Below are 13,820 nucleotides of genomic sequence, written 5' to 3'. Positions count from 1 at the left end.
TGAGGAGCTTGCATTACAGCATTACTGTATAATTAACAGGCAGACTGAACTAAGATTTGAACAGGCAGGAACTACATTTGCATAATGATGCAGAGATAATGAAAAGGACAAAGTTGAAGTCAAGTCTTGTGACTCAAATGAAAGTAATGAAAATTGGTATCTTAATTCATTATACTTATTTGAAAGAAGCAAGGACTTATACTGTGAACTAGTGTACATATCTTGGTCACTTGGAATTCCATGTTACATTAGATTGAACTCTACATTGGTATCATAATGATTTAATTCAGAATCATAATCTGGTGTAAAACAGTGGCTAAAATTGCCGATCACCAATCTGTGTATGAGATAAAAGCTAATCTTAATGACTCAGACGATCACGTTGTGCCTCAAAGACAAAGCTGCTTTGCATCAATGTTCAATCTTTTCCAGTTGTTTGAACCAGGCTAAGAAGCATTTTCAAACTAATCTGATGATATAACCTAAAAATAAACACAACATTGATTTTATATTAAGGAAAACAGACCTGATAAAATAGTACACATCAAGTATGCTTTTAATCTACAAAGATTATCTTTCAGAGAACAGTTCAACAAAATGAATATCTTTTTCTGCCTTATCCACTAACATATTTTGTTACAATGGTTTCTACAGTATGTTGCTTTCCAGGTGTCTTTTGAAAGCACTAATGCTGTGATATTTCTGAGTTATATCAAGGATTTGGTAATGCATTAATGACTGGTAAATTTAAGCAAATCTTCATTTCATTGACTTAATTAGGATCTGGCGAAAGCCTCAAGAGACATGTGAATTCTAATAAACTTACAATAGGATCAAAAACTTCTGTTTTAGTGTACTGATTTTTGTAGCTGTAGCTAAGCGACCTTCCCCATTAAGGCCAGGAGCCCTGGAACTGCCAAATTCTGATCAAGTAGACTCACCCACATCTGAAGGGTACTGAATTTAATAGAAGAAAAATGCATGAGTAGCCAGCTGTCTGCTCTTGTTGGATGTGAGGTGCCTGATAGACTAGGAATTGACTACAGATAGTGGTCTATCAGAGGGCCTGATCAGTTGTTGAGGTTGGAGAGGACATTCACTGTTTGCAAAAGGGAACCTAAAAGACTATCCTCAGAGAGATAACTGATAACATTGGCCTCTGAAAAGGAGAATTCTATGTTGGAAAGATTGCCTTGAGGAAGAGAAACTTGGGGAATGGAGAAAAGAAGGTATCTTGAAGAAGTGCATGAGGTATGAAGAGCCTAGGGAGGTAGTGAAGGTCTGATATGCAAAACTGATTCCTTTATGCCAGGTTCCTGAGCTGGAATTTGGAGGAATAGATGGTCCTCTGTTCTCTTATAGACCTACACTAAAGGGGACACTATAAAAGTGGGAGAGGACCTGTTAGGAGCAGTTCTGGGTATAGACGCACACAAAATTTGGGGTGATAAATCAGCCATTTGGGAAATGACAGTTAGGATGGTGGCAAATGTGCAACTAAAAGCACAATGAGATCAGATGCGTCATCCCCACAAATGGGCTTCCTGTCATGCCACAGGTACATGGCAAGAAGCATAATGGATCAAGCATCATATCCCATAAATGCTATATTGCTGGTGCAGGGGGAGTTCAGAATCCTGATACCAGGATCCCCTTGCACTGGCAAGTAGCAAGCTCCTGCAGCAGGAGCCCATATCAGCTGACAGGGCCCTTGACTTCAGCTGAGTCTGCCCGTGCTCCCAGCTGAGGGGGTATATTGGTCATATACAGCCTTAGTGGCTGGGAGTGGCAGTGGATCTCAGCTCCTAGCCTTGGAGGCCATCAGAGCCCTTGACTCCAGTGGGCCCCTGAGGCTAGGAGCCTGAATCATCTGGCTCAATTAATGGTGTGATAGGAACCAGGAATAAAGTTGTTGCACATCTTTTGTGTAATAACTGTGGGTTAGTCCTTTCTTTATCACACCATTAAATGCATTAATGTGTGGCTATGTAACGGCTTAAGCTGTGATTAGCTGGTTAATCATGTCTTAAGTGTAACATGTGACAGGGGCCTCAGTGAGAAAAAATAAGATATTAGGGGAAGCACTCTGCAATTCACCACATAATGGGGAGAGGAGTACTCTCGGATAATAAGGAGAGCATCAACATCCCATAACTTCTGTTGGACAAAAGAAAATACTAATCACAAGTTTCTGATTGTCAGATTAGGTAATTCTGGGGTAGCAGAAAGAAATATTATTATTCACATTTTAGTTTTTGCTTTGCAAAAGCAATTCCTCCAGTCTATGCATCAAGTATTTGAAGTCATCATAAATTCCTAGAAAAATGGGGTTGGAAGGGACCTCAAGTCCTAGTACCTCTGGGTGGGACATTGAAAAAGAAATAATATCAAAAGAAATATATGAGGTAGTAATGATCATTTTATTGCATATAAAATTGCATCTATATATGGTCACATAGTTGTGTGCTGTGAAGAGAAAAGGTGAAGAGCCTGGTAGTCTTCATTTGTGAGGAAAAATTAAATAAACAAAACCACCTGAAAGTGTTTAAAGAGTTTAAATAGCAAAGTAGAGTGATTTGGTACAAGAGAATAAAGTAATGTAATGGAAAGAACTGGCTAAGAAAGTTTTAGGATTCATAACAAAGCACACTTCTTGACAATGGGAATTGCTGGGTCTAATCCATACAACAGCTTTAACTGTGATTTCTATAACCAGCCAGGCCTGGTCAGATTCCCTAGTTACAAATCATGAAGTTTGGCGTCCACATAGCAACCTTCACTACCAGAACTATGTTTTCCATCAGCACAAAGCAAATGGCTAAACGATATATCCAGATGAGCTGTTTTATAGAATATCATCAACTACTGTGATAGTTTTATTGTAACATTTCTGCTTTAAATGTTTTCATGTTGTAATAATTCTGCATTCCTCAGTTTACCTGACTAACTTGTACAGGGGGAATTGAAGAGGTTAAGAGACCTGAAACAAGAGTTGCCTGGCCTGTGTGATAGATTTTTTTACTGACAATATGAAACTTTTTTACTGACAACCAAACTCTCTTACTGATGCATACTTTCACTAATACATGTTTTACATAGTGTAAAGGTAACCCTTCTGTTGTCAGCTGCTGCAGGCAGTTAGATGATCTGGGTTCAAATGTAGGGGCTTAATATTAACCATAATAAAAATATTGGGTTGTTAGTAAAAAGATTGCAGATTGTCAGAAATATTTTTGAGAGGCTGGTAACTCTGCTTACTTGTAGCAGTGGTTTTACACTGTGCTGCCCCTACCCTGGGGGTCTCCTACTCAACCACACTTGACACCCCCAACTGCACTGTAACTTCTACCTCCCCCCTGCTCACCTTCTAATCTGACCCCTACAAGCCCTACCCATCTCCCTCTACCCCTCTCTCCCCAGCTCTGAAGCTCCATCCCGATCCTTCACCTCTGTCCAACTGAGGCCAGGACTGGGATACCCTGAACAACTTTCTGGTGAGTGCTGAGCAGCTGTTACAGCCAGGGGATGGCTAGGATGTACAGCAGTGGCACATGCAGAAGGAGGAGGGAAGGGGCTGACAGACATCTGCAAGGTGCTGAGCTGCACTCCCATTAGAAACCAGGGGGCACTTCTCTGCTCAGTCTGTTCATCAATATTTGAACCTAGCTTCATGCCAGTGGTGACAACAGATCTTCAAATAAGCTCACTGTTTAGTTTTTTATGGATGACTCCACTTCTTATAGGCTTCACAGACAGGCTTTTTTAGCCTGTTTTTTATGGGCTGTCTATAAATTTATGGACAGTTGGCAACCCTGCAGAAGATGTACCCACCAACAAAGACTCGAATAGCCTTGTTGATGCTTCAGGTGTGCTTGGTAAATATTCTTTGTAGGTGACACTCAGGAGGCCTAAGATAGAGGTGTTGGCACTGGATTTATGACCCAGATACCTTGCTTCAGGTGGACCCAAAACCCTTGGACTGACCACAGTCTCTCCATTCGATAATAGGATAATTTTATTGATACACAGTGATAGCAGATAAGAGTAATGCAAATATAGAGCTGTCAGAGAGTCAAAGTATATCTGGCTAGTATCAAGTTTCACCCTGAGGTGAATGTCGGATGTCAGCAGTCTGGAGGTAGAAGGCTGAGGCCCACCTCACCAGTGGGGTGGGTGAGAGAGGCTGGTGGTGTACCCTCTGGCCATGGTGGCCTCAGGTTCCTCTCTCAGGGACCCTTTGCTGTTTTGAAATTCCTTTTTTTTTTTATGTATTATTTTTTCCTCTCTGATGACTCTTCATTTCTGGGTTTTGTTGATTGGTTTCTCTGTGACTGACATACTGTCTATGTTCTGTCCTGTCAGCATATTCTTTTGTTTCACAAACCCATCACATGCACGCATCTTAATGTGGTTATTTCCGATTTCTTTTAATTTGGTCCATCTACAAAAACTAGAAATCCCAAGGGCTCTGCAGTTTGGCGTTGTGACCTGCAGAGTCCTTTCTCTCTATTATGGAGCATGTGGTACCTGTCTTCAATTTCCCAGCCTGTGTGTCTGCTCGTTGCTTACCTGTGTCAGACACAGTGGGCCTCAAAGGAAACTTTGTCATTAAATAGGCTTTTAGAAACAAATTAACCCTTGCCATCCCCCTGGACCATTATTCTAACGCATATCTACTTTACCTAGAAGCCATTTCCCAAATGCAAGTCTCTAAATACCATCTGCTAGCCATCAGAGGGAGGTAGACTTCAGATAATGGAAAGAGCAGCCTGAATAGGAGGGTTCTGTCTTAGGGCTGCAAAATCTGGAAAGGAAACAGGAAAGCCACTTTGGGGTGATCAGGACTGTGTGGACTGAATTAGGGATAGAGGGACAGCTTATCCCTTTGGAGGGAATAAGGTCATCTTGCTATCTGACATTTTTCTCAGTAAAGACCTTTATTGAAAGTGGAGCTGTCTACTTTGCTGCTCAGAACTCGGGATGCACTTCTTTTCCCTTTGAAGAGGTAAAGTCCCTCTTTCAAGAGCTGAGCTGGAAGGTAGCTCCCTGAGGGAGGGTCATGGATAACCAGGGATGGTTGTTAGACTGAATGGACAGGGTCCCAGGGCCAAGGCTCGCTCTCCTCCCCCACTGTGTCTGGGCTGTCTTCAGGGTGCATTCAGAGAGACCAAGCTGAGGCTCAAGAAACCACTTTTCTGGAAGAATTCATAACAGCTACAGAAGATGGGAATTTCTTTCTTTTACATGTGATGATTATAGATTTTTGATTTTTTAAAAGCTATATTATTTTGCTTCAGGATTTGTAGTAGTCACTTTTTCTCCCAAAGGCTTTCTTTTTCCTTCATGTTGCTACATCCTCCAGGTTCTTTTTGAATTGACATTACAAAGTAAAGCAAGTCAAACATAGTTACAGCCTCCAGAGCATGCTAACAGAGTGCTAGAGAAAGAGATGTTGGTAGATGAAGATTTGTCCATTTATATTGGCAACCATACCTGTGAGGTTGGCAGACTGGGCCAAGAAAAGCTCTTGCTGCTGATGGAAGAGCTTATTCAACTCTGAACTACTAGACACATCTGCCACTAAACCTGCCTTTTATTTTCTTGAAATAAAAACTACCTGTAAGAGAGCTGCTGTCCCTCTGGATAAGAGTAAGCAAGGTTCATACTGAAAGAGAATGAAAGATTTATCAATTTTTGCAGAATGAGACAGGTAAGAATACTACTTCTTGAACACAACAAGGATATTAATGCAGAGTCTCTACCAAATTAGATTTCTGGTGACAGACATGATTTTTTTGCTACTTTGGCTTGAAAATCTATGAACAGACAGTGAAGATAGTCAAAAGAGTGTTTCAGCTTTTACTTGAGCTGTCAAAAAATGACTTGTGTGGATCTATGAGGGACTGAAGTAAAAACATAGAGTGAAGCATAGGGTGAAATGTCACAACCAGAAAGACTGTAAAAATCCTCGAGCAAGTGATACTTGCTTTGTACTTCATATTTTTTGTAAATATTTGCATTTAGTCTTTCACTGGCATATTAACATTTAAAATGAATAATTAGTCATCTCAGTACTGATTGGAGTTCCCATATATGAGATTTAGATGTCTGTCTTAGATTTATATGCTTTGACCCAACAGGAATCCAGTTATTGATCTTAGATCAAATTATGATTGTTTAGTTGTTCAAAGCATGCTAATTTTGCGCCTGTATTTTCAGAAATTTGAGAGCTGTACCTTCTATATTCATAAACTTAAATAAACTACACTGAAAATAATTCTGTCTTCAAAAATATGTGTTCGTAAAGTGGGAAATGTTCAAACATTTGAGCCCCAAAAGCTGTTGGTCTTATATTGTATAGGGAGCTATTATATCTGCCATTGCAATATATGCTTATCTTACAGCCTTAAGCAAAACAGGCTATCTTTTCTTTTTTTTTATTATGTTTATATCTATAGAATGATCTCTAGCTTTACAAATCAATATTCCTACTGTGTTCTACCTGATTGATATAAGATTATTAGCCTTTGCAGGCTGGTTAAAGGAAATAGCTGTTCTTTATCTGAAGGACAGGAGATCATGGTGTTTCGTAAAGAACAGATGGGTTAGTTTTTCTTTGCTAGTTGTGAGTTACTAGCATCGCAGCTACATAAGCTATAACCTCTTATGAGGTTTAAAAAGGACAAGTGCAAAGTTCTGCACTTAGTATGGAAGAATCCCATGCACTGCTATGGCTTGGGACCAACTGGCTAAGCAGCAGCTCTTGCAGAAAATTTTCACATTATTTCACAGACCTGGGGGTTGCAGTGGACAGTAAGCTGAACATGAGCCAACAGTGTGCCCTTGTTGTGAAGAAGGCTAATGGCATACTGGGCTGCATTAGCAGGAGCATTGTGAGCAGATCAAGGGAAGTAATTATTCATCTTTATTCTGCTCTGGTGAGGCCACATCTGGAGTACTGTGTCCAATTTTGGGCCCTCTACTACAGAAAGGATGTGAACAAGTTGGAGAGAGTCCAGCAGAGGGCAATGAAAATGGTTAGGGGGCTGAGGCACATGATTTCTGAGGAGAGGCTGAGTGAACTGGGCTTATTTAGTCTGCAGAAGAGAAGACTGAGGGGGGATTTAATAGTAGCCCTTAACAACCTGAAGGGTGGTTTCAAAGTGCATGGAGCTAGACTGTTCTCAGTGGTGACAGATGACAGAACAAGGAGCCATGGTTTCAAGTTACAGCAAGGGAAGTTTAGATTAGATATTAGGAAAAACTCACTAGGAGGGTGGTGAAACACTGGGGTGGGTTATCTAAAGAGGCTGTGGAATTTCCATCTTTGGATATTTTTCTGGCCCACTTTGACAAAGCCCTGGCTGGAATGATGAATGGGAAGGTCCTGCTTTGAGCAGGAGGTTGAACTAGATGACCTCCTGAGGTCTCTTCCAAACCTAATTTTCTATGATTCTATGATGCATCTCCTAACTTTACAAACTAAAATGAATTATATTGAAAATAGTTGCGCCTTCAAAAAAGCATATTTATAAAGTGGTAAATATTTCAAACACACTGTGCAGGATTTTTCACCTTTTCCTCTGAGGGCCATCTTCACTTAAATATAATGATATTATTAGTTTTTCTGCAAACACACACTGAGGTTATAGATATAGATACCTTTTTTAGGTTTGAATGTATTTTTTGTACACTTTTGTTTGTAACTTATAGAAATATATTTCTAATTGCAAATAATAAAATAGATCAAGTTGAAATGAAGTGAGCCAAGAACTGAAAAATTAAATTATTTTTGTTGCTTTTTTATTTCAGTTGTTGGAAATCAAGGCTTCTATGTAATCTTAAAAGGCTCTGCTAAACCCCGAACAAAATTTTACAAGAGAATGCTGGGAGAAGATTGTGATTCTTTGTCTGTAGAGCCATCTTCTATTATTCCATTTGGTTTATCAGCTCGGACATTGGTAAGCTTTGATCAAGGTATTATATTAAAGTAAAGAATAGCATAAAGAAATCCAAGCAAGTTTTGTTATTGGCCTGTTCAGTACAAGAAGACAGGTACTTCAGAAAACTAGCAAATATTTATATTAACTAAGGAGACAGTTTTGTCAGCGCTCCTTAGTATGATTAGCTTCACTTAGACCAAGGACGCTCAACCTCTGGCCCATGGACTATGTCATATGACCCATGGGGGCTCCAAACTTGTTTGGGCATTTGGTGGCGGGGGCATGTAGCAGCATTAATTGCCTCTCCCCTGCTGCCAAATTTATGGACCTGTGGGGAGTCATGCATGCCAGGTGACAAGATTCTGCATGCTAAATTGCTCCAGTACACAGATGGATCTGTGCACGTGGGGTCAGATTGGGCCAATGCACAGCTAAATTTGTATGTAGGGTTGGAGTGGGCTGATTGGTGCCCCCACAGATCAAACTGGATCTGAGGACAGGGTGTCACACTTATGGACTGACGGCCTGCAGACTAACCCCATGCCACTCATCTGGCCTGTGGAGCCAGATGGGTGGGCATCACCGACTTAGATTTTAAGCTCTGTTGTTTGTGTGTAGGGAATGGTGTTTCTAATTGTAAAGTGCCAAGCCGTTACAATAATGTTAATTCTACTACTGGTAATACTAATACCACTAATAATAGTAGTAATACATACACACATACATAAATACATAAAGAGCAAATATAGCCTGTGATTCTTAATATAAGCCTTCACTTATTTGAACTTAGCTGAAACATGATCATATTGTTTTCTACTTCAAACAAAGGGGTTTTTTTTAGATAGGTAAGGCTCAAATCTGCAAGAACTGCTGGTCACATCTTCCAAAATTGACAGTGGTAGCAGATGCCAGTAGGACAGATCTCCTTTGAGTGGTTTAAACCAACTGGACTTGGGGAAGTGAGCTAAATAATCTTTATTCACTGGGAGCATTGATCTCATGAATGTTGCTGCCTCAGGTCCCCTCATGTCCAATGAAGGCAGTATGGTCAGGCTTGATAAAGCACTAAACCTTGATTTTTTTTTTCCTATCTTTATTACTCACCTAAATGACGTTGAGAACGCCACTTCCCATTCCTGCCTCAATTTCCCTATATATGCTATGGGGGAAAAATAACCGCCCCTCGTAATGTTCTTTGAGATCTATGACTGAAAGGTCATTTATAAGGAGCTAGATATTACAACTGAAAGTCAGGCCCCAAATACTTCAATACTGTGTCCTGATCACTACTTTGTTTGAAAAATATGTAATTTTCTTATCCCCATGAAGAGATAAGAATTCAAGCTGTTTGTTAGATAACAGGTTGTAAGCATACTTGTCCTTTGTTTGTGTGTCATGTAGCATGGTCTTACTTTTTAATTCAGTTGTACTTTTAAGATAAAAGGTTTATACCGTATTTTTTTCCTTCAAGTAGAGAAGCAGTTTAGTCTTCCAGATAATACATTAAGTATGTTTTATCTAAAGTCACTTAAGAAACTTGGGTGTCTGAATTCCACTGTTTTTCAATAGGGCTTAGAGACTTTAGAAAATATTATCCTGAATTTTTGTACAATTCCACATTTTAATGGTGTTAATTTTTATTTAATGATATAATAGGGCTCTGTGAAATTTTGACGAGTGTTTTGTTTCAAAGCTGTTTCTATGTGTGTTAAGCTCGAAACAGTGAAATCAAAATGAAACAAAAGGCTTTGAAACAGCTTCAAAATGAAACAAGAGCACTTGAAACATTTTAAAAGTTTCAAAATGTTTCAAGTTTTGAAGCTAGGCTTGCTGCATCTAAACAGAAACTAAGAAGAGGGAGGGGAAAGAGGGGGGAAGGACTGCTCTCTGATATTGACATCTAGCTCTCTGTTTGATTCCCCAGCTCTCTGATCGCTTCCACCAGCTCTCTGTTCATTTCCCCAGCTCTTCCCAGGGGGGGCGCAGGCCCCCGATTTGCATGCAGGGTTTCAGCAGGCTGCTGCTAAAACTGTAGTGGCAGCCTGCAGAAACCCAGGGCACAGAAGCAATTAGAGAGCTGGGGAATTGGGTCCCTGAATATTCCCCCAGTTCCCAGTTGGATTCCCCAGCTCCCCGATCTTTCCCCCAGGTCTCTGATCACTTCCCCCAGCTCTTCCTAGGGGGGCACCAGCACTAGCTGCAAAAGAAGGGCAGTGGCCTGGGGAGCTGTGCCGGGGTCTTCCCTACACAGCTCAGCCTGGCGGTGGTAGAACCAGTGGTGGAGCCGTTCGCAGCACAGCCCTGGCCAGTGGCTCTCCCCTGCCTCCTGCCACCAGGCTTGGCTCTGTGGGGCTTGTGGAGCCACTTGGAGTGCAGCCTGGTGGCAGGAGGTGAGGGAGAGCCAGGGCTGCTCAGCCTGGTGGTGGAAGGCAGCTGGAGAGCCAGTGGCGGAGCCACTCCAAGTGCAGGCCTGGCTCCGAGTGCAGCCTTGGTGGCACTGGGCTCTCCCTGGTGTTCAGGGCAGGCCACAGTGATGGAAGGGGGTTACTGCCACCCTAAAATTCACTGTAGCCCGCCCCCCACCTGCCCTCCTAGCACTGCCACTGAGTGCAGGCCTCCTGGGGGGTGCGGGCCCCCAGATCTGTGCACAGGATGACAGGAGTTTGCCGCTGTTGCCTGGGGCCAGCGACAGCAGCAGTCTTCCCGGCGCTGGGCATGGGTTCTGCCCATTGCTGGTCCCTGGTGGCAGCAACAGCCTCCTGTCAACCCACATGTAGATCCGGTGGCCCGCACGTCCAGGAGGAGTCTGACACAGACCCACAGGCCTCCTGGGGGTGCAGGCCCCCAGATCTGTGCACAGGATGACAGCAGGCTGCCACTGCTGGCAAGTGATAATATGAGTTTTGCTTTCAGCTGTTTGAGGTGCAATTTCAACCCCCTGCATCTATCTCCTTGAAACTTGGCAGGCATCATGCCCTCAGAACAGGCTGCCATCCCTGCAATTTGCATCTGAATCAGGCAAGAAATGATGAAGGTATAGGCATTTTCATGATTCCTCATTATAGCCTATGCATGAAACATCGAAATGCATTGAAACAGTGAAATAGTTTCAACAAAATGAAATGGAACAATGCTTTGAAACAAAACAAAATGAAACAATGAAACGAAACACTGTCCCTTTGAAATGGCGAAACGGAAGTTAAAACAAAATGGTGCTGCTTCACACACCTTTATTATATAACCCATGCAATTACACATGAAAGCTTAACTTCAGATTTGTACTAATTTAGAAACTAACTGGCCTTACGCAAATTTGGTATAGGAAAGAATATGCTTCCTGGGCGAACACTTGACAAGGCCAAATGCCAGCTTTATAATATGTTTATATGCAGGTTAGAGCTAGAATGTAATAAAATGATCAGATCTCGAGATTTATAATAGGAAAAGATAATAGGCCTTTTAAGATTGAATGGTTTGGTGTTTATACAGTACAGTAAAATGCATGAGCATGGGAGGCAAGCAGAGAGTTAGTTATACAGTAGTTATAAGTTTGGAAATAATGTGAAAATTATTTATGAAATAACATGAAAATTAGAATCTCTTTTCTTGTTTGTTGCCTAGGCTGAATAATTCTGATTGACATTTGGAGGTTTGGGGAAGTTGTTTAATTTGACATGGTGACATTGTCACTTACAATCACTTAGGTCCCCTCTACATGTTACACTTAAGGTGAATTAACCAGGTAATCACATCTGAAGTTGTGACCCTGACACACGTTCAGTCTATTAATGGCATGATAAAACAAGCAATAAACTACAAAGTTATTCCACAAAAGATGTGTGATAACTTGGTAGCTTGTTCATATCATGCCATTAATTAAACATGTAGCCAGGCCCTGTGGCTGGGAGCCCCATCAAGTGGGGGGCTCCTAGCCACAGGGGAGCACCACCAGCTGCCACCCCTGCAGTTGATAAAGCTCACTGTGGTGGCAGCCTTGTCAGCTGTGGGGCTTGCAGTGGGGAGAACGCTGCCCCAGCATAAGCCTCCTTGCCTGTGGGGTTTTCAGTGGAGGCAACATTCCACTGTGCTGTCCTTGCTGTGAGCCCCACAGCCCACATCAATGTGAGGCTCACAACAACAGCAGTGGGAAGAACTCTTCCCCCACTGTGACCCTCCTGAGATGCAGGGCTTGCAGGGAGGGCAGTGTGGGGAAACACTGCCCCCTGCTGTGAGCCCCATGTAACAGAGCACAGGGTGTTGGGGAGGATGGTGTGGTGGGACTGCTGGTGGTGGGGCTGTCCTCGGGAAATGCCACACTGTGCCTCCCTAGTGAACGGTGAGTATGGGGCACTGAGAAAAAGCCTCAGCCCCAGTTGCCTTGTGGGTGACCCCATGTAGAGGAAAGGCTAGGAGAGCACACCTTGAAGAACAAAGCAGGAACCCAGGCTCACAGTGAGTCCTGAGGCAGGGCCCAGGTCAGGAAGGGACTTGAGGCAGTTCCCAGGCTCACTGTGAGCTCTGAGGTTGCATTAAGGAGCCAGGTGTGAGGCTTCAGAGGAGTGAGGCCCTAAGCCAAGGGAGCTAGATGTGGGGTTCCTCAGGCAAGGGGATAAGGGGATTTGTGTAAGGCCCAGTGTAGGGCCGGGGATGAGGCCCCAGTGCGGGGGCATGAAGGGACTGAGGGGGTCCTGAGTTGGGCATGGTGCCCAAGAGGGTAGGGGCTTGGAGTCCTGAGTAGGTAGGGCCTAGGAGCCCCAACTGATTGAATGAGAGCCCAGTGTGTGGGCACAGAGATTATGAGCTCCAGTGGGGTGTGAGAGTCCCACGTGAGACTCTGGAGTGCAGGTCCCAGTGTGAGGGCATGGGCTTATAGGCTGAGTGTTAGGCCAAACAAGTTGTAGGCCTGGTGTTAGACCATGGATGCCATCTGTGAGGCATGGGACATGGTATAGGGAAGGTTGGATTAATGTATATAGGCCCCTGGCATCCGGTCAAGTAAATGGACAGCCTCCTGCCTTATTATCATCTTTCAATTGCTATCATCAAGGTGTGGCAGATGAGGTAGGTGGGTCGTTAGCCCTAAGACAAGTAGGCGGGCCAATGATTAGACAGCTTTATGATCCCACAGCTCAGGAAGCTCGCAGTAGCATCAGTGTTCTTTCTGCTGCTGCCATTGCAAGCCCCACCACAATTGGGGCTGCCTGCCATCCTCCTGCTACCCCAGTGACCCCCACACCACAGGAGACTCACAGAAGGGGCAGCGTTCTCTCTGCTGCAAGCTCTGCAGCTGACTATGCTCTCAGTGCAGGCAGCATTTCCACCCTGCCCCTGGTGGAAGCTCGGCTGAGCTGCATCAACTGCAGAGCTCATAGCTGCAGGAGCCAGTGCAGAGGGAGCCTGCGATCATGATCCTAGGCTTTTCCTGTACTAGAGATAAGGCATGATGGGAGCTAATGTGTGATCTACACAATCACACTTCCTGTCACACCATGTGCATAGCAGGAAGTGCAATTGTGGGATTACACATTAGATCTCATTGTGCCTTTCCCTGCACATGTAGGGGGCCTTATGGTTAGCTTACATGAACCTGCTGGAATTAATGCTGTTAAGTTTACCTTTCAAGCATTTTAAGTGTTGTCTTTCACATCTCTTTGTCTCATCAAAACATGTCCCACACTGTTGACTCATGTCCATTTACTATGCTACCTGGTGGCCTTCAACCTCTTCACACTGGTGATGACATCACCTTAAGATGGCTGAAACAACATGCCAAAACCACATACACTAAAGAAAATCAAAACACACGGTGAATGAATTTCAGGTGCTTTTAGGATCAATAGTTAGGGCTTCATCGAAAGGTATCATTCAGACTTCTTC

General features: G+C 43.1%; 1 protein-coding gene across 1 annotated transcript in view; it reads left to right on the top strand.

Moving 5' to 3' along the window:
• Positions 1-13,820, top strand: part of CNBD1 (cyclic nucleotide binding domain containing 1) — a 295,769-nt gene that overhangs the window by 100,363 nt on the left and 181,586 nt on the right. Inside the window, exon 2 of the mRNA XM_059723910.1 lies at positions 7,813-7,961. Within this exon, the coding sequence (XP_059579893.1) occupies positions 7,884-7,961 (78 nt within the window). The 5' untranslated portion in view covers positions 7,813-7,883. The remainder of the gene's footprint in view (positions 1-7,812; positions 7,962-13,820) is intronic.

This window comes from Alligator mississippiensis, chromosome 3, assembly GCF_030867095.1.
Source record: "Alligator mississippiensis isolate rAllMis1 chromosome 3, rAllMis1, whole genome shotgun sequence".
NCBI classification, from domain to species: Eukaryota; Metazoa; Chordata; order Crocodylia; family Alligatoridae; genus Alligator; species Alligator mississippiensis.
Note: the sequence above shows the minus strand (reverse complement) of the source record. Positions and strands in the feature narration are given on the sequence as shown.